This window comes from Lepidochelys kempii, chromosome 2 (genome assembly GCF_965140265.1).
Source record: "Lepidochelys kempii isolate rLepKem1 chromosome 2, rLepKem1.hap2, whole genome shotgun sequence".
NCBI lineage: Eukaryota > Metazoa > Chordata > Testudines > Cheloniidae > Lepidochelys > Lepidochelys kempii.
Genome location: NC_133257.1, coordinates 37,416,861 through 37,442,708, shown reverse-complemented (window position 1 = coordinate 37,442,708; position 25,848 = coordinate 37,416,861). Strand labels below are relative to the sequence as shown.

General features: G+C 44.6%; 1 protein-coding gene across 2 annotated transcripts; it reads right to left on the bottom strand.

The window, feature by feature from the left end:
• Nucleotides 1–7,628: 7,628 nt before the first annotated feature.
• On the bottom strand, nucleotides 7,629–23,015 carry KLF10 (KLF transcription factor 10). Of its 2 annotated transcripts, none has more exons than XM_073330412.1 (4): nucleotides 22,919–23,015; nucleotides 11,100–11,339; nucleotides 10,076–10,982; nucleotides 7,629–9,173 (listed from the first exon to the last, which is right to left on the bottom strand). In XM_073330412.1, the coding sequence occupies exons 2-4, from the start codon at nucleotides 11,322–11,324 to the stop codon at nucleotides 8,914–8,916; spliced, it is 1,392 nt and encodes a 463-aa protein (XP_073186513.1). In that variant the 5' UTR covers nucleotides 11,325–11,339; nucleotides 22,919–23,015; the 3' UTR covers nucleotides 7,629–8,913. The 2 variants fall into 2 exon arrangements, with proteins under 2 accessions (XP_073186513.1, XP_073186512.1); XM_073330411.1 differs by lacking the exon at nucleotides 22,919–23,015 and adding an exon at nucleotides 14,586–14,984.
• Between the last annotated feature and the right edge of the window lie 2,833 nt (nucleotides 23,016–25,848).

The following is a 25,848-nucleotide window of genomic DNA, read 5'->3' as shown; positions in this document are numbered from 1 at the left end:
CTCAAAAATTACCAGTGAGTCATCTATAAAATGGAAAAATAATGCTCCTTTCTCCTACTCTTTGTTTTGTCTAAATAGACTGATGTCTCCAGGGGAAGGACACAGTGTGTATGTTGTAAAGTATGTGGGCCCATACTGAAGTGGGTCTGGGATTACTTAACTGTTCAACGCTAAATAAAATTAAGTTTGATAGAAATGTTAAAGCAGTTTTGTGTCTTTACGTTAGAGGGTGCTGAGGTAAGCTATGGACTTGCATCGAGATGGGGCTCTCAGAGACATTTCCTTAATTTCTCGCCTAGTAACAATCATGAGTTAATATATGTGAGAATGGCTGACAAGTTGCTAATTATATTTAAATAAATGAAGTGTGCGCTCCAAGTCCATCACTCAGAGTAGAAGCCTGTTGCCAGTCCTTCCAGCAGGAGCCCCACACGTATTCTTGGAAGAGCCCCAGTCTTTAGTCACCACAGTGGATCTTGGAAGACTGAAATTTTTCGTTATGACTGAAGACCTAGAGACAGCCAAAGCCTTGGGGCCACATCAATCATATCTAGCATGCAGGGACCATCTAACTGGCCTTTGAAGATACAATGGTGGCCCCTGAGGTGAAGTGAATGGGATACTGACCCCTATAAAAATTAAAACCATGAAAATTAAATGTGCCTCTCTCAAGACATTAGCAACACCAGACGCTACATGCGCCTGTCTTCCTTTCTCCATGCCCCTTGCCCAAGCCATCCAGAGAAGATGAGGTAAAAGACCTATGCCTTTGGCCATGCCACCCTGACCAGTCTACAACCAAATGAGACTCCCCACATACACACACACCATGTGCCTGAAGGTATCTTATGAGTTCTGACAGCTGACACCTGCTTCCAGTTAACAACAATCACATGAGTTAAAGACACCAAGAAACAAAGAAGAAATGAGAACTGTAATATGGCACAAGGGACTCCTCAAATCCCCAGCACTACATCAGTGTGTGTGTGTTTGTAGGAAAACAGCTCTCTTTTAATAGCTCCCCAGAATTGAATATTAAACTGTCTGTTAGCTAATTAGTCAGAGATTTTCCTGGGTTAAAAGGGGGTGTTTAGTCTGAAGCTCCTAGTGTGTGTGGTTTAACACCATCACTGTGTAAAACCTGTTAAAAAGATGCTGTGCTATTGTGTGAAAGGGTGGGGGGGAGAGGGAGAGAAGTAAGAAAAGTGGAACAATTGTTTGTAACTACGATGAGACTAAAGGACTGAGGGTTCAAGTGGTGAATTACAAGGAAATCATTCTAAGGGCTTGTCTACAGTACAAAATTAAGTTGACCTAACTTACATCAGCATACAGCCACCGCAGTGGTTAAATCACGTTTGTGTGTCTACATTTTGCGCCTTGTGTTGGCAGTGTGCACCTTCACCAGGAATGCTTGCACTGACTTAACTGTCAGTGTGGGGCTTTGTGAGATGGCTTCAGAAAGGCTTCTGAAAGTTGATGTAAGCAACACAGTGTCTACACCAATGGTGGGCAACCTGTGGCCTGCACGGGGCCCATCAGGGTAATCCTCTGGTGGGTTGCAAGACAGTTTGTTTACATCGACTGTCCGCAGGCATGGCCGACCCGCGCTGCTTCCTGCAGCTCCCATTGGCCGGGACCAGCAAACCGCGGCCACTGGGAGCTGCGGGCAGCCATGCCTGCGGATGGTCAATGTAAACAAACTGTCTCGCGGCCCACCAGCAGATTACCCTGATGGGCCGCAGGTTGCCCACCACTGGTCTACACTGATACTACGTCGACCTAACTACATCAACATTGACTCTGTGTCTCCCATGGAGGTGGAGTTACTAAGTCATGTAGTGAGCAAGTTACACTGGCGGGAGCAATAGCTTAATGTAGGCGCTTAGAGTTAGGTCTACATAAACTGCCTCACATTGACCTAATCTGTAATGTAGACCGGGACTTAGAGTTTTACTTCCTTAAAATAATCCAAGGCAAGAACATTGTCTGCTCTGAGCAGTCTCATTTGGTTGGGGTCTCAGATCAGAGAGAAACCTGCTGCTCCTTAACTCTGGTTAACAAAATAATTCTTTCTGATGTCAGCCCCATAATTTGATTGGATTACTTGTATTAACTGGAGAAATTGATAGACTGAGCCATAGATCAATTGATTTTTATTTCAACTGTAACCTTGATCATTGCATTGTTCTATTAATTAATATAGAGAAATGATAGTAATTAGGGATATGATTGTTTAGTTTTATATTTGCTTGCTTATTCTCTTAATAAAATCCACAGAAAGTACACCAAACTGGTTTCTCTCTCAAAACTGCAACACAGCTCCTCCCACCCCGAGAACAAAGGTACTTTTAATTAAAACATAATTAATTCCTAGATGGCTCCTACAGTGAACAGAGCCTAGGCTGGGGCTTCTAGATGCAACTGAAATATAAATAATCACAAACACATAAAATATTTATCTCATCAGGAATTGTGAACATTAATTAGATGAGGCCAATCTTGAACACTGTTGAGCACCCTCAACTCCTACTGTCTTCTGTGGGCATTGAAGGCATCTGGGATCCAGAAGCTATTATTTCCATCTAACAGCTCTGCAGTGACCCATGTGAGAAAAAAGGGATGGTATCAGTTCTGTATCTAGTAAGAGAGGCATCTACATAACAAGTCACCATTGAAACTGGCACTCTTTTGGTGGTCCCAGCAGAGCTCAATGAAGATGGGCACTGCCCTGCTTTCACAGACAGAGATAGCCTCTTTACCGTATTGGATGGTTTGGATGTGGATATTTTTATAAAAAAAAAATGTATTTTTGCTGAGGGTTTTTTTTTTTTTTAAATATTTCGGTTCTACTTGGTCTCTTCCTTAAAGGCTAAGACACGAGGAAAATGATAAATGGTTTTCTCTTTAGTTTTCCCTTGCTGCTCTGTGTCACTCCAGCCAGAAATCAATAGAAAAATGATAAAAATCTTGAGAGGAAAAAATCTAAGGTTTCCCACCAAGCAACAGATTTTGGTTGCAAAATAAATGAACATCCTAAGTCATGTGTCATTCAACAATGAAATGGTGGATATTTATTGTCCAGGATTTCAGCCAAATGTTTCCTATTTTGGGTGTCTAGAGAAAGGCACTTAAATAATTGGCCTCATTTCCAAGTTTGGCTTCCATAATTAAGCTTAAAAATTACATGTGTGGAGATGTGTGTGTTAAATTCATAGATCATAGTTCTCTGTCTGCACATGCAAAAAATCACCAGTGCATGTGTTTATATTTAAAAGGCTGCATTTATAGCAAGAAATGACTGTTTAGTTGTGACATTATTGACATAAACTGTGACCGTATAGATCATTGTTGCAATCAAGGTCCTATAGTTGCACCAAATCTTGTAAAAAGGAGGTCCAGTAAGGTGTCTATGGAAAGGTTATGATTTTCTGGTTATGATTATGCTATCTGTATATGTGTATCATTTTTGTAGTTGAAGTTATGAATATTGGCTATGTACTTGTATCTCAATGTGTTTTGATCCTAAGTAGTCGCAGTGAAGCATTTAGTCAGCTTCTTGAGAAAGGACTATTCTCAGTAAGTGCCCAATCAAGAAACACTTAACTGACAATGAACTTTGGGTGACGCCAATCCACATCTGAGCTTTCCTGGGAACGTTCAAACTAACATGAAAACAATGGCATCAGTCTGTAAAGAACTGAGTAATGCACGGACATATGACTTGCCCATGTGACTCCAAACTCCATCTTGTTGCTGTGCTTTTGCACAGAAGAACCAAGGGGTTTCTGCCCACAAGAGAAAGAATATAAAAGGCCCTGGAAACCCCTCCATTTTGTTTTCAGTCCTGCTTCTAATCTCTGGAGGAACCTTGCTGCAAACTGAAGCTCTGAACAAAGGACTGAATGACCCATCCCAGATGTGGATGTACTCCAGAGACTTGATTTGAGCCTGCAGTTTATTCCATCACTGCTACAAGCCTGAACCAAGAACTTTGCTATTACTGTATGTAATTGATTCCATTTAACCAATTCTAGCTCCCATCTATATTTTTTTCTTTTATGAATAAACCTTTAGGTTTTAGATTCTAAAGGATTGGCAGCAGCATGATTTGTGGGTAAGATCTGACTTGTATATTGACCTGGGCTTGGGGCTTTGCCCTTTGGGATCAGGAGAGCCTTTTTTCTTTTACTGAGGCATTGGTTTTCATAACCATTCAAACCCAAAACAAGTGGCTCTGGTGGTGATACTGGGAAACTGGAGTGTCTAAGGGAATTGCTTGTATGACTTATGGTTAGCTTGTGGGGTGAGACTGAAGTCCTCTCTGTTTGGCTGGTTTGATGTGCCTTAGAGGTGGAGAACCACCAACCTGGGGCTGTGACTACGCTGCTCTAAGCAATTTGTCTTGAATTGACAATCCCAGTTGTGTCCCGCCAAAGGCAGCATTGTTACATTAGTACAGAAAGAAACCTTGGATTTTGGAGAAATTTGTCAGAATGCTTCCACCTCACCATACTCTGTAGAAGTCTGCTGTCCAATTTTTAGTACTACTTGGTGAGCCAAAAACTCAGCTAGTGTAAGTCAATGTAGATCCACTGAGCTGCTGTTAATCAGCATAGTTTCATTTACTTCAATGGACTTATACCAACTGAGGATTTGGCCTAATGTATTTATCTGAAAAAGAAAAACTTTACACAGTTGGAGTAAGATGTCAACCCAAACTGTCTGATAGAAGCCCCGCTCAATATCTTTGCAGGTATTAACAGCTAAAGGGTATGTATGTGTTGGAGGAAATTGTCTAGAATCTAGATTTATTAATCCACACGAAAGGCCATGAGTGTCGGTGACACAAAGACTGTATATAAATTGGATTTTGGGCAGAAGTTTCCCATTGCTACCCATCAGTTCAGCCCCACCAACAGCAACACTACAATTGTCATACACAATGCTCCAAATGGCCACTTATACTTTTCCTGTATCATGTCTTCTAATCCTGTTCAAAGCAAGGTTACACAACATAGTACTTGAAATATTAGAGGCTTCTGGCACCTTATTCACACTAGCTCACTTACTCTTGCTATCACTGTTGCTGCTCCACCATTGGTAGAAGTTTTAGCAGGAAATTTTAGCAAGAATTTCTTAGGCCATGTCTACACTACAAAGTTTTGCTGAAGCAAGTTACGTTGGCATACGCCCACCATTGTTAGCATATCGCTTTTGTGTGTGCATACTTGGCTCCTTGCATCAGCATTGCACATACTCTCCAGAAGTGCTTATGTTGGTGCACCATGGGTAGGTATCCCACAGTGCAGCCCGCCACTGTTCAGTCTTTTGGGTAGTTTTGACAATGCATGGTGGGGTGGAAATGAGTCACAAAGGGGTGACTGGGAGCAAGGGGTCAACTTCCCATGATGCAATGTTGTCCATCTATATCATCTATAGCCCATAATTTTCAAGACATAGAGACATTGTTCTTTGACTGACCAAGAAAGTAGCAGTTTTCTATGATGGCAAAATATACTGGAATTGGAAAAGATACAGAAAAGGGCAACAAAGAGGATTAGGGGTATGAAACAACTTCCATTTGGAGGAGAGATTAAGACTGGGACTTTTCAGCTTGGAAAAGGACAACTGAGGGGGGGAATCTGATAGAGGTCTATAAAATCATGACAGGTGTGGAGAAAGTAAATAAAGAAAATACTGCTTCTCATGACACAAGAACTAGGGGTTATCAAATGAAATTAATAGGCAGCAAGTTTCAAACAAACAAAAGGAAATATTTCTTCACACAGTGCACAGTCCACCTGTGGAACTCTTTACCAGAGAATGTTGTGAAGGCCAAGACTATAACTGTGTTCAAAAAAGAACTAGGTAAGTTCATGGAGGATAGTCCATCAATGGCTATTAGCCAGGATGGGTAGGGATGCAAAACCATGCTCTGAAGTGGCCCTAGCTTGTTTGCCAGAAGCTGGAATGGGCAACAGGATGGATCACTTGTTGATTACCTATTCTGTTCATTCCCTCTGGGCCACTGTCAGAAGACAGGATACTGGGCTAGATGGACCAAAGGTCTGACCCAGAATGGCTGTTCTTATGTTTTTATCTCCACATAAAAGGGTAATAGGAGCTAGTGAGGGCCAAAATTCACAGGAAAGGCTAAATTGATGCAAGACCTTCTCCTCCCCCACCACCCTTACCATTCAGATTACCATCAACCCACGACCCTTAGAGACTTACAGCCACTTAGCAACTGTAACTCCCACCACACATTTAGTACCTTTACACTGCTTGCTGGTCCAGAGTTGCTTTCTGTGGCATTCACCTTGGTGTGTGTTTAATTTTCTCTATTTCTGTAAAATTGCCAGTTAAGACTTTAGTTTGTCTTAAAGCAAACAACTGTTGGCTGTGTGCACAAAAGAGTTAAGTGCTGAGATGCTGAACATCATTGTGCCTAACTTTCAGGCATGTAAGAAAACACTGATTCACAAAGCCTGAGTTAAGCACATAGTCACTTTTGACTGCTATTCACAAAAGACATGCTAGGCAGAAAGCCACCTAAACTATCCAGGAGATGCTGACCAGAGGGCTGTGTGCTAAACCCTGCCCCTCTATAGTCATAGTTGCTTAAGTCCAGGCTGGCGCCTATCTCTGTCAGCGATTTTTCAACTGTGAACCCTCTCCTGGAGCCAGGCGCCTATGCTCTTTTAGCAAAAAGCCAGGGGCAGGGAAGGACCTCTCAACTTTTAGCCCAGTGGTTAGGTATTCAGCTGGGATGTGGGAGAACCCCAGTTCAAGTCCCTCTCTCCTTGACAGGGAGAAGGGTTTTGAACTTGGACCTGTCACATGAGCACTCTAACCACTGGGCTATGGGATATTCTGATATAGAGCTCCCTCACTCTCTCCTCTTAAAGCTGTTGTACTGTGCAACTGTGGATAAATAGTCATCGGAGCTGGGGAACTGGATCCTACTAGATTGGGCTCCGCACATGACTTAGGGGGCCAAATGCCTATCTTACCCCAGTTTGTGAATAGTTCTGGGGCTTAAGTAAGAGATAGGTATCTGGAGGCCTCGAGGGTGAAAGCAGTACACACATTGAGAGGCAGAAACATAAGTGCCTAGGGAATGTATACTGCAAAAACTTAGGCACTGAGTGAATTTAGATACTTACAGGGTTCAGAGGGAGTTTTGTGCATCGCAGTGGCCCAGAAACTGAAACAGGGACTTAGGCACCTACCTCCTTTTGTGCATCCAGTCTTTTGTACCTGACTTATGTGAGCCAGATTTTGGTTGATGCACTCTCAGAGCTGGTCTATGTGGGGAAATTTACAAACAGAAATACAATTTTACTGCTATAGTCATACCGGTATAACTCCCTACATAGACACTTATTCTGCAATAAGAGTGTCTTGGAAAAAGAGCGCACAAAAGAAGTATTCTAGAAGTAGTGTACGCTTAACTGTACATTAAATTCAAGTTAGTTTTACAAGGTTTATAAATAAGAGGGCAACTAGTCTATCACTAATCAAGACTAACGCTGATGTGTTTTGTAAGCAAATAACCCAATCAACATGCATCACACGGAGGTCTGTATTAAAATTGTTCTTTATTGTAAACAAGGTATAAAGTACGACATAAGAAGTATTGTGCAAAATTTTAAAGTAGTCATAAAAGATTACCTAGTACACTATTATCCAACTGTTTAGTTGTCTGTATTTGTGTACTCAACATAATAAGATACAATAGAAAGATGGTTAGTAAAAGTTGATGCATTATTTGTCACAAAAATCTACAGTATTAATTCAAGGCTGGTGTGTTTACTGCCTTATTTTTACTTTACAAATAACTCCTAACTTTCTAATTTAATACAGTATAGATTATATCCTCATTATATAAAGACCATTTATCTCTAATAGAAATCATCTTCAAAAGTGACCTCCACATCAAGTAGCCTAGCATAACATACTTGTTCTTGCCTTCTTAATAAACCCACTTAATTTATTATTCTTATGGTTACATTTTTATTTTTTTTAAACATACCATCTCAGTGTTTATGAAAAATGCGGTGGTATGGAATTTTGAAAGGTATAAAGGAAACCACAAGCAACTTGAAAGCAGAAGCATCATAGGATGCCTAAATATAACCAATTGTAATAATCATGAGCTTTCAAGAGGAATAGCAAAAATAGTATTAGCGTTCTATATTATAATAAATTAATGGGGATTTAGGTACTTTTGGCTCTCTCTAGCCACTCAATCTATTCCATATTTGGACAGTAATGTAAAACTGGCATGACTGACATACTTGATACAGTATTTAATGTATCAAGAGGTGCTGAGCCTCAATGCCCATCTCTCATGATTGGGCTGCAATGTAAATAGAAAAAAAAAAAGTATAAATATCCTATCAAGGAAAGGTGACAGCAGTAGGATAACTGTTTTATACTATTTCGTACAGATGCATTTCTGATCTACAAATCTGTACTATACATTGATATTTCTCTCTAGTCTGTGCTCTACTGAAAACTCATTACGTCTTTGAAAGCTGTAATTGTAGTTGGTTTCAAGAATTATCAGCCAACAGCTCTGCATGACTTATGTCTGACCACTCTATAGTACATACAAATAATCTGCATAAATTCAAAACCCTTCGCTACCTGTGCTGCTCTGCTCTCAAACCTTCAACCTCTTTCTCTTTTCACCAAGTCGAAAAGAAACCTGACATTCCATTATTAGTCACTGGTTCTCTCAGTAGCATTTCCTGTGACCAAGCACAGACTGCCTTTGCCTCTCTGCTGTAATGCCATCAACAGCTGGCACTGAAGAACTACAGACCTGGAGTAGGAGCTTTTATACATCACTGGTGGTATACCATAGTGACAACAGTTAGTTCTGGTAACTTTTCAGGAGTTCTTTCACTGTGCAGGTGTGGATGCAAGTGGCACAACAATGTCATTTAGCTTGCTCACTTCCATTTGCCAGTTTGGTAGCTTCTTAGCTGACAAATGCCGCCGTGCATGCTTTGTTAAATGGTCACTCCTCATGAACCGCCGATCACACATCGGGCAAGCAAACTTCTTCTCACCAGTATGCGTTCTGCGATGCCGAGACAGTTCATCAGATCGTGCAAATCTCCTGTCACAGCCTTTCCAACTACAGCTAAAAGGCTTTTCTCCTAAAACAAAATAGAAACATGAGCATTTATTTAGCAACAATTTTGCTTTTGACTGATAATATGTTTGACTTTTTTATAACCGATTTCTACTGTGACAATCAAGACACAAATAACCAACCAGGAAACCCAGAGACATATAATATTAAGATGGTTTTGACTGTGCTAACTCGAAGAGTCACCATCATTAGGTAGCCAGTTGTACAAAGGGTCAGTGCACTAGCGTTTCATCACTGGAAAGCAGAGTTCAGCTTGTGCTTTATGTTTCAAAACAGTTATATTCTCATCCTTATCTTCATTTATATACATTACGAAACCATGACAGCTTTGCGTGACCAGCACCCACTGCTGAAAATGACGTCTATACTAAAAACAAGAGGGATGTTACATGACAAGGCTGAAGTGCACTAGTAGAGCTGTGTAAACATACATAGCCCCTTATCCTTTACTAGTGTGATTAGATTCACTGCCAGGTTTTTTTTAAAGAACTGCCGGACACCTGAAGGAATGACTCCCTGGGGTGTTAATGTTGAAGGTGAGAATGCTAGTCACCTCTCCTTTTTGAGGCATCCTACCAAAGATTATGCCATGTATTAACACCTACTGGCAAAAGCAAGCAATAGCACTCTGGGACTACCCCACAATGCTAGATTATGTTCAGTCAAGACAAAAAAAAAAAATCTTTAGAGATGTACAATGTTAAGATAGCTTTAACTGAAGTAACTAGAAAGGTCACCATTATCAGGAAGCCAGCTGTACAAAGGATTAGTGCACTAACCTTTCACCTCTGGAAAGCAGCAAACATGAACAAAATCACAACTCACTAGAACACTGATAAATATTAGCACAAATATACATGAAAAGCTTTCTTTGAAATTCCTACTATCCACTGCTTAATGACTTACCCGTGTGTGTTCTCACATGGGCCTTCAAATGAGAGCTCTTGAAATAAGTCTTTCCACATCCTGGATAGTTGCAAATGTGGCTTCTTATTCTTGATGAGTCAATTGGTGGAGTGATTTTTGCTGCAGAAGGTGTAAAACCTGGAGCAGGAGCAATAGGAGAGAGTCTAGTGCCATTTGGACTAATGTTTGGAGCCTTTGTGTTCTGCACAACCGGCTGGGGCACAACAAACATAACGGCACCTTTAGGAACTTGAGTTCCCATGAACATCATAGGCTGGCAAAGGGTTGATTGTTGGCTCGAAGGAGTGCTGGGCACTATTGCTGTCACAACAGAGTTGTTAGTAGACAGAGGAACCATCTGGCAAATTACTGGTACAGATGAGACACCACTCGCTTGCACAGCAGGAGAAGATGCTATCATCGATGACTGCTGTACTGATCCAGGAACAGGCTGAGGTCTACTGGTTGAAGTCTGGATCAGGGACAATGGACTGACAGCTAGTGCTGTACTTGTTTTTTCTTCTAAAACTGGAAGTTTGTCACTTTTGTAAGTTGCTCTGTTTGGTGACACAATTGCACAAGGTGGATTTTGTTTTGCAGTTCCATTATTCTGTATATTTATTTCCCTTGAAGTATTGTTCTGATACTTCAACACACTAGCTGCTCTCACTGGACATGTTCTTTGATTACAAAGCTGAGCATCAGCTGTATGGCGAATAACACTTGTTGCTTGAGCTTTCATTGGTTTTGGTGCTGGAGACATTTCAGTCTCTTTAAAAGTTGCTGAAGGAACAGGCTTTGAAATATCAGACAATCTACATTGTACAGCAGATGGCGCTGCTGCTGCTGGCAGATGAATTACTTGAGACATCTCAAAATCAGAAGGGCTGTAGGGTGGAGTCAAGCACTAAAAGGGGAAAAAAGATGCAAGTAATGAGACATCTAATCAGCACGATTATTTCTCACAGTTAATGTGATCTAAAAAACTTTAATAAGGCATGTACAATAATAGAATAAAGCTTACAAATGCTGGTATTGCATGAAAGTCAGCTGCACCAGGTAGCAGGTTATCATCAGTTTCTTCTGACATATCAGATGCTGGTGTTATAGGTCTCAGTTCGGCATATTTTTTGAAGTCTGATTTCCAGTTGCAGCTCATGGACATAAGGGCTTCTACGGCTTCAAAATCACTCTTTTCAGTGGTATTGTTCCAGGAACGTCTATTATTGTTTTGCTTTTCAGTAATCATCTCTATTCCTTCCTCCTAAAAGGAAAAAAGGAATATTTTTCAGTTTACGGTTAATTTAACTATTTATCAGTTCCTTCTTTAAAGAAAAATTACAAAAATTAAATGCAACCTGTAAAACATATCATACTTCATAGAACCTATTCAATATTTTTAAAGACACTCTACATTCCTGTTTCCTCTCCTAATACAGTATATAACTTTCATTAAAAGGTTAATATGAAAGAGGGAATCAGACTATCTGATGAATATTGTGTCTGCACAGCTGTCTAGTGAAATTATTTGGAACAAAATACAAAACAGTTTTTGAAAAGCAACAGTAAGTTACTCCCTTACTGCAAGTTTTGAATGACTGAAAGAAAGCTTGTTCCTTAAACTGTCCTTTAGTTATTTTATACTTGCTGTTCCTTTATTCCATCCTGTAAGGATTTTAATTAGGGTACAATCTTAATTTTTTTGTTTGAATAAACTGAAAAGGGACAATACTGAGGCTGAGACACAAAAGTTGACTGACTTGAATTGTGACCTGATAAAGTTTGTCAGACAATATGGAAAATGTTTCTGTTGTTTCATTCTTGTTGTTTTACTCATATCATTTGAATATTAAAAACAGGTAAACACTATTTTGTGTAGCTGGAGGGTGGGGAATGTTTTGGACTCTACAGGATCATATAGCAGCCGCCATTGCTGAAGCAGTTGATTTTAGAGTGCTGATGCACAAACAGATATTTGTGTGCCTGAGCTCATTGGTGGGTGTCCTCAGTGGACAATTCACACTTCAGAAAGCTGTGGCTAACGTGCTCTTGCCAGGGCCCAAACTAGTGGAGCTTCAGCATGCATTAAGATGGAGCTGTTTGATCAAGCTTTTAACCAGCCTCTGGATCATTCTTAGGGGCAGGACAGGTAAGGTTTTATAGATGCTTTTCTAAAGGCCTATGTTTTGCAGATTTTGAATTTTATAAATAAAGAAAAGATGGAACATGTAATCCTCAGAAGATGGACCCTGAGAGGGCTAGGGAAAGGTTGTCCTCATTGGATTCTATAAGGAACTGGCCTATATTAAGAGAGACATGACCAATGAGCAAAAGCAGCAGAGGAAAAAACTGCCTTTGGCTCACAAGGGAGGCAGCAGAGGCTCCGGGAGATCCTCGCTGGCAGACGGATCCTGTGTTTGAACCACGCTCACCTCGGTGAACCTCTGTGACTCACTCTCTCCATGCCTGCACTCAAACCACGCAGTACCGCCCCCGCCTCTCGCCCATTGGTCGCCACGGTCAGGCACCACAGAAGCCGAATGGCTGGCACAGGGCCGAGGCGAGGTTGGGGCGGAGGCATGTGAACAAAGCGTGATCAGCGGCTGGTCCCAGGCACTCGCGAAACGTGGTGAACTGGGGACTGCCGCTCGGCGACCTTTCCCCTACTTGTGCGTCTCTCTCTTCCCCCGCCTCCCTCCCCAGAGGGTGGAGGCTGAGCCAGGGCCCGCCGCCAGGCAGGAAGGGAGCCCGCCTGCTGCAGCAGTGAGCAAGGCTGACAGCCAGCCCGCCGCGTGCTTCCTCGCAGCTCCCGCCAGGCCAGAGCCGCACAGAAGGGAGGGGGCGGCCTCAGTCCACCCCCGCGGCTCCCAGGAGAACAAGGCGGAGACAGCCCCTCCTCTCCAAGGGCTGGGGCCGAGAGGTTCAGCACCACCACACCCGACGCTTTCCCGCGCCGCAGCTCGGGTTACCACAGGGAGCCCTTGGAGGGGCCACGGCTGCTCCGGGGGGGCTCTCAAGGGAACGGAGACAGGGCGCTCCCTGTTCCCAGGCTGCACAAGAACCATTCGCCCAACAGGCACAAGCCCTGTCCGGAGCCTGAGCCCGCCCGACGTGCCCGGGGACTCTTGCATGGCGGGAGCTGGCCACAGACTCCCTCGCCCCGCCCGCCGCCTTCAGCCGGTCTCGTCTCATCTCACCCACCCCCGGCTGACCTCCAGCCCCCGCAGCCTCGCCCACCGGCTTGTCCCAGCCTCATCCCTCCCCGTCCCGATCCCCCTCCCTGAGCCTCGCCCACCGCCTTCCTCAGCCGCGAGGGAATCCCGCAGCGTCTCCGGCGCCCAGCCCCCACTCACCGCCCCTTTCCCTCACAGGCCCTCTCAGTCTTTTCCCGTCACCCCAGTGCAGTCCGCCCCCGACCAAACCCTCCCCACCCACCCCTCGCTCTGTCACACGCACCCACCTCCCCGCCCTCCAGGCAGGGCTCCCCAACTACCCTCATCCTAGCGGCGTGAGCCCATAGCTCCCGGTACACGCCACGTGCCCCCTCCACTCGCCACAGGCCCCCCAGCAACCTCTCCCCGCCAGCGCCCGCAGACCGATGCCCTGACATCCAGTTCCCCAGTAACCTCCCCCAAACAGCCCCCCCGACTGCCTCCCTCTCTGCCATCCCCTCTCCGCAGATCACCACAGGTTCCCCAATAACCCTCCCTAATCCCTCCCCCCTCTCTGCAGATCAGGCTCCCCAGTAACCTACCCCAACCAGCCCCCCCCCCGACTGCCTCCCTCTCTGCCATCCCCTCTCCGCAGATCACCACAGGTTCCCCAATAACCGTCCCCCAATCCCTCCCCCCTCTCTGCAGATCAGGCTCCCCAGTAACCTACCCCTGCCTCCCCCTCTGCCATCCCCTCTCCGTAGATCACCACAGGTTCCCCAAATAAACTTCCCCCGACTGCCTCCCTCTCTGCCATCCGCTCTCCGCAGATCACCACAGGTTCCCCAATAACCCACCTCCGACTGCCTCTCTCTCTGCCATCCCCTCTCCGATCACCGCAGGTTCCCCAATAACCTTCCCCTAATCCCTCCCCCCTCTCTGCAGATCAGTCTCCCCAATAACCTACCCCAGCTCCCCCCACCCACTGCCTCCCTCTCTGCCATCCCCTCTGCAAATCAGGCTCCCCAATATACCCCCCTCTCAGCCATCCCCTCTCTGCAGCCCACCAATAACCTCCCCGCAAGACCCCGATTCTCTCTCCAGATCCCACAAGCTCCCAGTAACCTCAGCCCCAGCTCGATTCCTCCTCTGCCACCACAGGATTCCCAGCAACTCCTCCCCGCAGCTCCCCAAAGGGAATCCCTTGGGGCATCGTACCCCAGACAACATCTCTCCCCCTCCATCCTCCCCGGGCCGAGCCCCTTCTCCTCGTGCCCCGCCTCAGGTGCAGCTGATGCGGGGAGGGCTCGCTGGGCACCAACCCCCCAGGACTAGGGAGCGGGAAGAGACGCACTTACAGCTGGCTGGTAGAGGGAAGCTGCAAAATTCAGCATGGCCCTGCTGGGAGGCGCCGTGGCTGGGAGCTGCTCTGATGCTGATGCTGCAGCTGCTGACAAGAGCCTTCACCCCAGGCGCTCTCTGGCCACTGCCTTGATTTTCCTCTTTTTGTTCGCAGCTGCCCATTCGGCTGCTGGTTCCACCAGCCCGGCGTAGGGGGAGACCGGAGCTGGCCGCGGCCAATCCGCGGCAAAGGTGTGTGAGGCGGCGGCCAATGGCGAGCGGGGGCACGCGTGATCAGCGGCTGCCCAGCGGCATGGAGAGCGTGTCAGCTCTGCGTGTGCACTAGCCCCGGCAGCGTGTTCCCGACGCAGCCCTTGGGTAAGTCCCGACGAGGGCTGAGTCAGTGTCACGTCTCCTCTGTCTCCCTCTCCGGATCCATGTGGGAGAGGCGCGCCCGAGCGGGGGAGGGGGCAGCAAGATACTTCCTGTCAAATGAGATCATACCGCTGGGGGAGGGGAGGGCATAGATCATGTCTCCGCATCTACCTTCTCATCCGACTAGCCGGGGCTTGTCCTTGCACCACTCCCGAGGTCTCAGGTTGGGTAGGGGGTACTTTGTCCAGATTTTTTTCGAGGGGGGATCTCCTGTGGGAGTCCAAATGGCTGTACCCAAGTGATATCAAATGGAGCAGTTTATAGTCACCAGTAATAGCTGCTATTTATTATTTTATTTATGGTCTCCATTTGAGCAAATATTAACCAGCTTTTCACTGCAACTCCACTGTGAGGTATGCAAGTATTATTATCTTCATGTTACAGATAGGGGACTGAGGCACGGAAAGATTTGTGACCCCGGGGGTGAGTGTGGCAGAGCCTGAAAGAGATCTCATACCCAGCCTTAACAGGACCATCTGATACTCTTACCATTTGAGTGGGTTGGTCAGTGTGATCCATGGAGGCTACAAGTTCCAATATTTGTTGCTCCTCTGGGGCCTTCAATGGTATCAAAGGAAACAGCTGCTCAGGCTCCTACCTGTGTGTCACCACTCTAAATCCAGCCTAGGTTTGAGTCCCAGGGACAATGAATTTGCAGTTCATAGTGTAGAACCAGGGACATCTACGTCGAACACATCACCAGCCACCGACAGTACCAGGAGTGTGAGCCGGTACAACATTGTGCATCAACTATGGGAAAGGGACTGAGAGACTTTTTCCATTGGACCATATGAACTGGAACCATAAACTCACTGAACATTAAATCCCACCAAATGAGGGTAAATCCATCCTCATCATCGTATCCACTCATACTTCACACCTGAACATAGCCATTATATGAACAACATAAACCCAAATCTCAATGTCTGTACTTTGATCTGTTAAACTTTTACCCCCAATCGGGGAGATTGCAGATTATGTATTCCTTACACCACCTGTTTCTAAACTGAATTTCGCACCCCTTGATAATCTGTACCTTATTCCCTGATAACCAGAAACTTCTATGCTTAAACTCTGTACCATTTTCTTTTTACTTCAATGTCATCTTAGTAAAATTATTAAATGTGAGTGACTTTAATCATGTGTAGAACCCAGCTAAAACCTCAGTCCTATCCTAGGCTTTAGCCTGCTACTGGAACACTCTATACTACAGATGGCAACTGTGTCAGAGGATAGCCTTGGTGTAATTAGGTTCATTCAGCTGTCTTCCTAGTGGCTTGGCCCTTAATGAACCCACATCCAAGGCAGGCTCTACTTGTCCTAGCTCCCTTACTATTATTGATACTCAAAGGGGAAGATGATAACTCAGTGTTTTTCACACATGCTTGTTGGGAGCAGGCCTTGAGAAGAGGCAACTCATGGCTTGATTTCTCCTACTGGGAAGTTGGGACAATAACTGTAAGGCCAGCCTCATCTTAATCGGAGTGGTGCAGCTTATGTGGCAGTTAGTACCTATTTTACAGGTTCTTATATTGTTACCAAAACTGTGATATCTGAGTGCCTTGCATATATTAATGTATTCTCATAACACCTGTTATTTAGGAAAGTATTATTAGTCTTTTCAGATGGACACACAAAGAGATTAAGTGACTTTGCCAAGATGGTACAGGAGGTCTGTGGCAGAACTGTGAACTGAAACTAGAGTCACAGTCTAACACCTTAACCACAGCATGTGCTGCTCTGCCTTGATCTGAGAGAACAACTCTTGCTTGGATCAAGTTGGAGTATCTCTCGGGCTAGGACCCATTGTCCCCACAGACTATCGTTATGAATCAAAGATGTAGATGAATGAGGGTCATACTGTTGCAGTCAGTGGGCTGTGTTTGATATAAGGACCAATGTATTGGTCCCTATATCTCTCAGTGATTACTCTGCTTTACTGTAACTGTTGTTAGAAAAAAAATAAAATAAAAGGGCTTAGTAGTTAAAAAATGTTTACACTCTGTTTTCCTATGGAGTTGGTTAGAAACGTGAAGAGTGAAAACATCTAAACTTTTAAATTTTACATTTGTCAAACTTCATTCCTTTCTTAGTGCTGACTGCAGCTCTTTTAATAGCACAGTTTTAAAATTAGTGTTCTACAGCATCTTTGTCCAAAACATCTTTAATAATGATGCTGTAGAAAGTACATATGGGTCTGACCCAACTTCCATTAAATTCATTGGGAGTTGGATTGGGATCAGTGGCAGTTTAGATGCTAAATAGCAAACAGGAGAGTACAAACTTTTTTCTGCATTTCATAAAAATTGTTACTGTTCCTTGAATGTTAAACTTTATTTCAGACATTATAATACTTTAAATCTCTCTAATTTCTTTCATTCTAAAGGGTTCTAAAATACTTGGTTAACTATATACATCTAACACCAATGAAATGCAAGCCTGTCTTGGGTGGAAACTGGCAGTCAGTTGACACGTATAGTAACAAGGGGTGTGGGAATTTTGGCTAAAGTCAGATTCAAGGCTCACAAAAAATTTGTCAGACCACTCTGTTTCTTAGCGAAGCGCTTTGCCAATGCACCCAGATATGTGAGCCCCCTGCAAAAGCTCAAGCTAACTTACTTATACAGATAAGCCAAAGCCAATTTAACATAAGAGACAAAAGGAAGAGAAACTGACAAATTTACATACATATCTTATTTGCATACTAACGTTTACCAATCTCCTAGCTCAGTAGGAGCTCTAAGTTAATTAGTTTGAGGACCCATTGTCTCACACTCCTTAATGTTTCTCTTCCTGACAACTATATTTCAACAAACCTTTCAAGCAGCATTTCTTTAATGAATTATAATTTAAATATAATTCATTCTACTTTCACAATCCCTCCTTTTGGTCAAGCTACGCAATGACCAACAATTACTGGGTTCCACATATCAATCATTCTTTATCTCTTTGTTCATCAGTGATATTTAAAATCATCAAATTAGCACTCTGGTTTGGGGCAGTTATCTGTGTAGCATGCCTGACACAATTTTGGATACAACAGGAAAGTAACTGAAAACATACAAAAATTATTAGGATTCCAAACAGGAGAGTTAGGGCTCCCTGAAACAACCAGTTTTCTATGCCAGAGAAATTGAAAAGGTTACTTAGCCACTTCCATAAAGAACTTGGCTCTTCGTGGGGAAGATATGTGATTTGTTCTAAGTGGCTAGCACGATCTGTTACCTCATTGGTGTTGTCTGGTATATACACACAGCAATCTTTTGCAATAAGAGCACAAGTCCCTCCTTTTGCCGCCAGCACTATGTCCAATGCCTGACGGTTTTGGAGGGCCATCTGTCAGATTGCCCCTGTTTCTTTGGCCAGGGCTCTTAAACTTTCTCCGGTTTCATTTGCCATTATTTCAGCTACTGCTTGTAACCTTAGGAGCCTTTTTGCATGGTGTATTACTCCCCCTAATGGTATTAAGGAACCGCCAATGGCCTCTTCCCAAATTAAAGGGTTTATGTTATTTACATACCATTGGGCATCTGTTAAGCCCCTTCTTTTTCACCTGAAATTGCGGAGGCGTTCTCGAGGGAAGGTTCCTAGCACTTGGAATTGTGGGAAGAGTCGGGCGGATAAACAGATTCCTGACCAATTAGCTGGTAGTGCAGTATAAGCTCTGGTCCCACACACCCAGTGATGGCCTATTAAGGCCAGGAAGGGTTGGTTGCACCCATTTGTCATATAGGTGTTTGCAAAGAAGGAGTAGTATCCCACAAAGGGTACAGGGTAATTCTCCTTACAAGGAGTGATGTTATTTGCATGACATTGAAAGATTGTATTGTTTTCACTAAGGGGGGAACATGAGATTGATTTCTGTTTGATCCCAGGTTGAGAAAAAATTCATATCTCCATACCCGGCCCGCCACTTTTTAGTTTTGTTTGAATAATCCCCTACACCACTGGCCACAATATGCTGAAGGCAACAGCTTTTCCCCAAATCCAGCACTGTCCCATTACACACCCAACACCAATGACCTTTTCCCTCCACCACACTTATCCATTTAGATGCATTTATTCCCACCGCTTCCCAAGTGTCATTGCTGTTCCATATTTTGTTAAACGGATGAGGCCCTCCAGTGAGGTCTGGGGACTTGAGTGGGATAGCCAGGACAGGAACACCAGTTTGAGAGTGGGCTGGGATGTGGCTGCAGTTAGAAATATTAAGGGTCTGAGCTATCCACACCTGCTGCTGGATAAAAGAATTGTCATCATGGTCTCCCCAGACCGTAAGATACCAGCAGCCGAGGAACAGGCAGAGGCGCATGTTGGAGGCAAGGCTCTTCTGGTTCTGACAACCTCAACTGAGGGAACCGCAGTCATGGTTTTATGCCCACCAGGCAGTAGGCACTAGGCTCGCTACTGCTTTCTTTTTTTTTTTTGTTCGTCATCTGCTTCTGGCAACCCTTACGAGAGCGTAGATTGTAAGGTATTGCAGACTGTTCCTCTATGTCTTCTTCTGGAGTCAAAATTGACTCTGCGTTGTCCTGAGGTGATGATTGGTTCTCTGGGGATGGTGCCTTCTTACACTGTGAAGCATGTATCCACGCTGCGATGCCAGATAGTTTAACAGCCATCTGTGTAGTAAGCAGTACCTGATAAGGACCCTTCCACCAGGGCTCCAAGGCGTGCTTTCGATGATGGCGCCTTACATAGACCCAATCACCTGGCTTGAGGTTGTGACAAGTGTCAGTGGTGGGTTCCATGGGCCAGGTGGCTCGAACCTGTGAATGGAAGTGACTTACAGCTTGCATTAGTCCCTTGCAATACTGAAGGAGCGTGCTGTGGGTCAAGTTCAAATCTGGAACGGGAGTAATGGTAGTCATAGCTCGCATAGGGCGTCCCATAACAGTTTCAAAGGGACTTAATTTATGCCTTTGGGATGGAGTGGATCTCATGTCAATAAGGACTAATGGTAAGGCTACTGGCCAGCTTAATCCTGTAGAGTCACAAATTTTAGCAAGCTTATTCTTAAGTACATCATTTCGTCTTTCAGCTGCACCTGTACTCTGTGGGTGGTAGGGACAGTGCAACAGGTGTTTGATATGCAATATACGGTCCAGGTGTTGAACAAGTTGTCCAGTAAAATGTGTACCCCGATCACTGGACAGAGTAGCAGGAATTCCCTTGGCAGGCATAATATGATTTAACAAACATTTGGCAACAGACAGTGAGTCAGCCTTGTGACAAGGAAAGGCTTCAATCCAACCCGAGAATAAACATACCATAACCAATATAAATTCATATTGTTGACACTTAGGCATTTGTACAAAATCAAGTTGCCAATGCAAGAACGGTGCTTGAGGCAGGCCCCGGAACCCCTGGGCCATTTTTACAGGTTTACCAATATTATGGCTTTTGCAAATGGTATAGGCTGCACAGAGGCGGGCTGCAAAAGAGCAAAAATGGGGGGCCCACCATCCTGTCTTAGTTACAGCGGAGACCATCTCCTCCTTTCCGACATGCGAAACACCGTGTAGCAGGGCGGCCAGAGACGGGTAGAGTGAAAAGGGGGTTACAAGGTGCCAGTAGGCGAGCGCCAAAGAGAATCGGGATGTAGAGAGCAACCTTGGGCAACCCAGGATTCTTTCTCGGTTTCTGGGGCAGAGTCTTGGAGCAGGGTGAGGTCAGTGAGGGACGGCGGCGGAACAGAAAGGGAACCTAGAAATGCATCTGGGGAAGGTTCTATGGCAGCAGCATGTTTAGCAGAGGCATCAGCAAATGTGTTACACTTAGCAACATCAGTATCCGCCATTGAGTGGCCAGGGCACTTAACAAGAGCTAGGGCAGACAGAAGTAAAACTGCATACAGGAAGGCAGTGATGTAGGGCCCATTTTTAATAGGGGTACCAGCAGAGGTAAGGAAACCCTGAGTTTGCCAGAGGGTACCAAAGTCATGTACAATCCCAAAAGCGTAGCGGGAGTCAGTGTAAATGGTGGCGGAGCGTCCCTCTGCCAAAAAGCAGGCACAGGTGAGGGCAACTAATTCAGCGACTTGTGCTGAGGTTACAGAAGGTAAAGGCGCAGCTTCCAGGGTTTCAGAGAGTGAAACTACAGCGTATCCTGCAAGGAGATGACCTTGGTCATCTCAAAAACAGGAACCATCAGTAAATAAAACAAGGTCAGAGTTAGGGAGAGGGACATCAGAAAGGTCAGAGCGCGGGACGGTGACAGCAGAGACAGTTGCAAGGCAGTCGTGGGGATCAGTCATTAGACAAAGGAAGGAGAGTGGCAGGGTTTAACTGAGAACAATGCTTTATGGTGATATATGAAGCTGATAGTAGTAAAAGTTCATACCTGGTAAGGCGGGCAGAGGAGAGGTGGCCTGTGTTATTTTGTAGCAGGAGAGTTTCTACAGAGTGAGGGACCAGGAGAGTAAGAGGAGAGCGGAGAACAAGGGAATCAGACATTTCGACTAGGCGCACTGCAGCAGCCACAGCACGCAGGCAGGGGGGTAAGCCTTGGGCAACAGGGTCTAAAGTGGCAGAGAAATAAGCCACTGGGTGGTTCTTTTCTCCGTGCATCTGAGTGAGAACTCCAAGTGCACACCCAGATTGTTCGTGGCAGAAAAGGGTAAAAGGCTTAGAATAGTCAGGCAGCCCTAAGGCAGGGGCAGAAGCCAAACCCTGTTTGAGGGAAACAAAGGCAGAATTGGCCTTAGGGGGCCACGGCATGGGGTCAGGCACAGAGAATCCAGTGAGTTCCTGGAGAGATTTTGCAAGGGAGGCATATTGGGGAATCCATTGTCTGCAAAATCCAGTCATGCCTAAAAACTTCCAGACCTGGTGTGGGGAGTGGGGTCGGGGAAAGCTAAGGATAGCTTGGACGCAGGTGGGAGAAAGTGCACGGGAACCCTGGGAGAGGAGAAAGCCAAGGTATGTGACAGAAGCTTGACAGAGTTGTAGTTTAGAGCGAGAAGTTTTGTGACCCTTATTTGCTAGGGCAGTAAGGAGCACTAAAGAGTCAGTTTCAGAGGCAGACAATGAAGGGGAACAGAGGAGTAGATCATCTACATATTGGACTAGAGTGGACCTGGATGGGAAAACAACGTCAGCAAGGTCTCGGGCTAATGCTTGGGAAAAATATGATGGGCTTTCAGTATACCCCTGGGGCAGAGTGGTCCATGTGTACTGTTGCCCCTTGTAAGAAAAGGCAAACAAGAACTGGGAGTCAGGGTGAACCGGGACAGAAAAGAAAGCAGAGCACAAATCAACAACAGTAAAATGAGTTGCATCTGGTGGGACAGAAGCCAGAATCTTTGAGAGAGGCAAGTTTTGATTCTGTCCACCTATTATTTGCCTCTTCCCACCACTGCATGAAACAATCAACCTCTCCTTTTACCAATTTAGTTTTAGGTTGGCCGAGTTTATCTTTTAAGATATCTACTCAGTCTTTGTCCCAAGATCCTAACAGTGGCCACTGAATTTTGGGATTCTCCTGAGTTAGCCTAGACCATTTTTCCAGAAATTTACAGGAGTCCAGACCCTTCCTAAAATACATAAAATGAGCCAGCATTCCTTTAGGGAACTGTCCCGACTTAGATGTCTGGTTACCCATACAGGAGGACTTTACACACCAATCACACAAGAAGGAAAGTCGGGTTCGTCAGAGCGATGCCCGGTGCAACACACAAAAGGAGCCCACAGGCTACTGCCTCAATCGCCCTTGCTTTCAAACCAAGGGTTTTACCCAAGGCGCGGTGCGGCTGCGATTGTGCAGATTTCACTCACTCAGACCGTGGGGACAGGAACCCTTTGGTCAGCCGATCCCCAGACGGAGATGGCGACCAGACTCAAACACACCACAGGGAGGACGGATAGACACAGAGACAAGACAGTCCTCAGTCCGGACAAAACACAAAAATAATTACCTGACCAGATTCCTGATGTCAGATCCCGGGATCCCTACCAGAACAGAGTGGGAACCAACAGGTTCAATGGCGTAGACTTCACTGTGGTCATGCACCCTTCCGTTCTGGCGGAGGACCGTTCGGGCCAAGTGCCCAGGTGCCGGCTTGCCACGACTGTCCTAAGAACGGTCAGGAGTCACACGGTTGTCATCTCAGTGGGACCTCCAAAGTCAGATTCAAGGCTCACAGAATTTGTCAGACCACTCTGTTTATTAGCGAAGCGCTTTGCCAATGCACCCAGATATGTGAGCCCCCTGCAAAAGCTCAAGCTAACTTACTTATACAGATAAGCCAAAGCCAATTTAACATAAGAGACAAAAGGAAGAGAAACTGACAAATTTACATACATATCTTATTTGTATACTAACGTTTACCAATCTCCTAGCTCAGTAGGAGCTCTAAGTTAATTAGTTTGAGGACCCATTGTCTCACACTCCTTAATGTTTCTCTTCCTGACAACTATATTTCAACAAACCTTTCAAGCAGCATTTCTTTAATGAATTATAATTTAAATATAATTCATTCTACTTTCACAGGACCCTGGAGCAGAACCTCCTTCTTATGAAAAGTGCTATGGGATCTTTAACTTTCACACACAACAGGCAGGACGCATCCTAAAGGCTCTAACACAAGCAACTTCTTTTGTTGTCTTTGGGAGGATGAAGAATTGCAGTGCATTTTTAGATAGTACAGATATGTATTTAGAATCCAGAGGGTGCTCCCATAATATATGTAATGATTTTAAATGCATACCAAATAATGGGTTAAAATATTCACAGTGTCCTTTTAATTAACTCCAAGAACCTGATTCTCCACTTAGTTGCACCATTGTAAATCAGAAGTAACATAAAATAAATGGAATGATGTCAGTGTAAAACTAGTGTGAGAGGAGAATCAAGTCTTTTGTGCTTATTTTCCTTAGACAGAAACACATTGGTTAATCATTTGGGCTCTAGGAAATGCACACAGAGCAGTGCCAAATTCAGCATTCATTTACATTAAAGTAAATGTGGAGTCACTCCACGGAAGTTGATGGAGTAATCCATCCAGATTTACACCAGCGTACCTGAGAACAGAGTTTGAAACACAAGTTTTATGTTTCCCACCAAAATAAGAATAAATTATTTAACAATTCTCTTTCTTCCTATGTTGGAGTATTACGGATCAGGTTTCAGCAACCATCCTTCCAACCAACATGGACTGGACATGGACTCCTTTTACAGTCACCCTTAAGTCCTAATATCTTCTAGAGAGGTTATTGTTGAGAAATGAATGCCTCTTTTCCTCCTTGCCTGTCTGTGTCTTTCCTCTCTGTGTGTCCCATCCTCCTGTGCACGTTGTGCTGCATTGAAGCAGTGTAGCTGGACACAGCACTGCTTGGAATGAGTGTTGTCAGGTCTGAACTCAGCGCTTAATACAGTGCTTTCTGTTATTGGTTGACACGGGGTGCTGCATTCAGCTAAGCCATTTCAAAGTGATATGTTGTCGTCAGGACAAGCGATACCTAACTTGTGTTTTAGATAGAGGCCCCATTCTCTCTGTGGCATGGTCTTCCTCTGTCTGTTCTTTTTAACCATCTCTTTAATGGAAATGATAATACCAGGATGTATTGGGGAGCTTCTCTGAAGCCCTCAGGCCCTGGTGCTCTCTTCTCTTGCTGCTTTTTTTTTTTTTTTATTGTGGCTTCTCATTATCACGGCAAAAAATGTGCTCTTCTTTTGTGTCATGCACTCCATACAAGTTATGAGGATGAGAAGGTGGTTGAGTTTGGCAGCATCTGAAAAAGTATCACCTCCTGCAAGGCTGTTACTTCGGTGGTTCAGTGCACCATCTCATCTCTCCTGCATTGGGCCACTCCCCTCACTCCTGTTCTGCTCCTCCAATAGCAGATCACCACCTGCAGATGGGAGCTGACAGCAAGTTGGTTATATCCTGCTGTTTGCTTGTAAGCATTACATAATACTTTGCATATCTGAAGGTGAGAAGTGCCATAATAATAGTGCACAAAACACTCTGGGATATTTCAGTCTGAAGGATACAAAGTGAAAGCTGAATGCACAAATTCATTGGACAAGAATAATTTTAACAAATTCTTAAATTATTTATTTTTTTAGCTGAGAAGACACATTCTGAGGTGTTACCTTGATTCTGCAGTTGCCACTGAAATTCTGTGCATGGGGGTTCCTCTCAACACAACTGCTCATACTCATTTCCTTCCTACTGGGGTACTCCATGCCACACACCAATGGTGCCCTTCTGTCTTTCCTCTGTTCTGTTCTATTCAGGTTATTTATACTGCTTTCATCACCATGGTATCTGAGAGACCCATTATCTCTCTGAAATGGGAGAGCCTACATATTTTGCCTTTTGGTTACATTATGTAGCTTGTAGCAATATTGAGGATCTGCTACTCTTTGGCTGGTTCTTTAAGACCTCTAATCTAATTGTAAGGAGCCCAATCGGCTGAAAAGCCCTTTTCTAGATTTCTTGAAAGAGATTTAGTATACTCTGAGCCTCACTCCCTAACAGCAGCAAACGGTTGTTTATAAACTAATCCTCTGGTTCCCACAACTCAAGTTATGCTTCAGCAGGAGAAATTGTATTAACTGTTACTCTTAGGGTTTGATCTTTCTCCTGCTGAAGTCAGTGGGAGTCTTTAGTGGGAATAGATCAAGCCCTTAATGTACTGTACTTCATCAAAAGGCTCAAAAAAATCCCTTAGGCATCCTCATAAGCACAGATTCTCCTAGCTGCTACCCCAAGCCCCCACTCCCAGTTACATAAATAACTGCTGTGAGATTGAGGTAGGAGTCACACAGTGAAATTTTATGGCCTCTCTTATGCAGGAGGTCGGACTAGATGATTGTAATCGTTCCTTCTGGCCTTAAAAT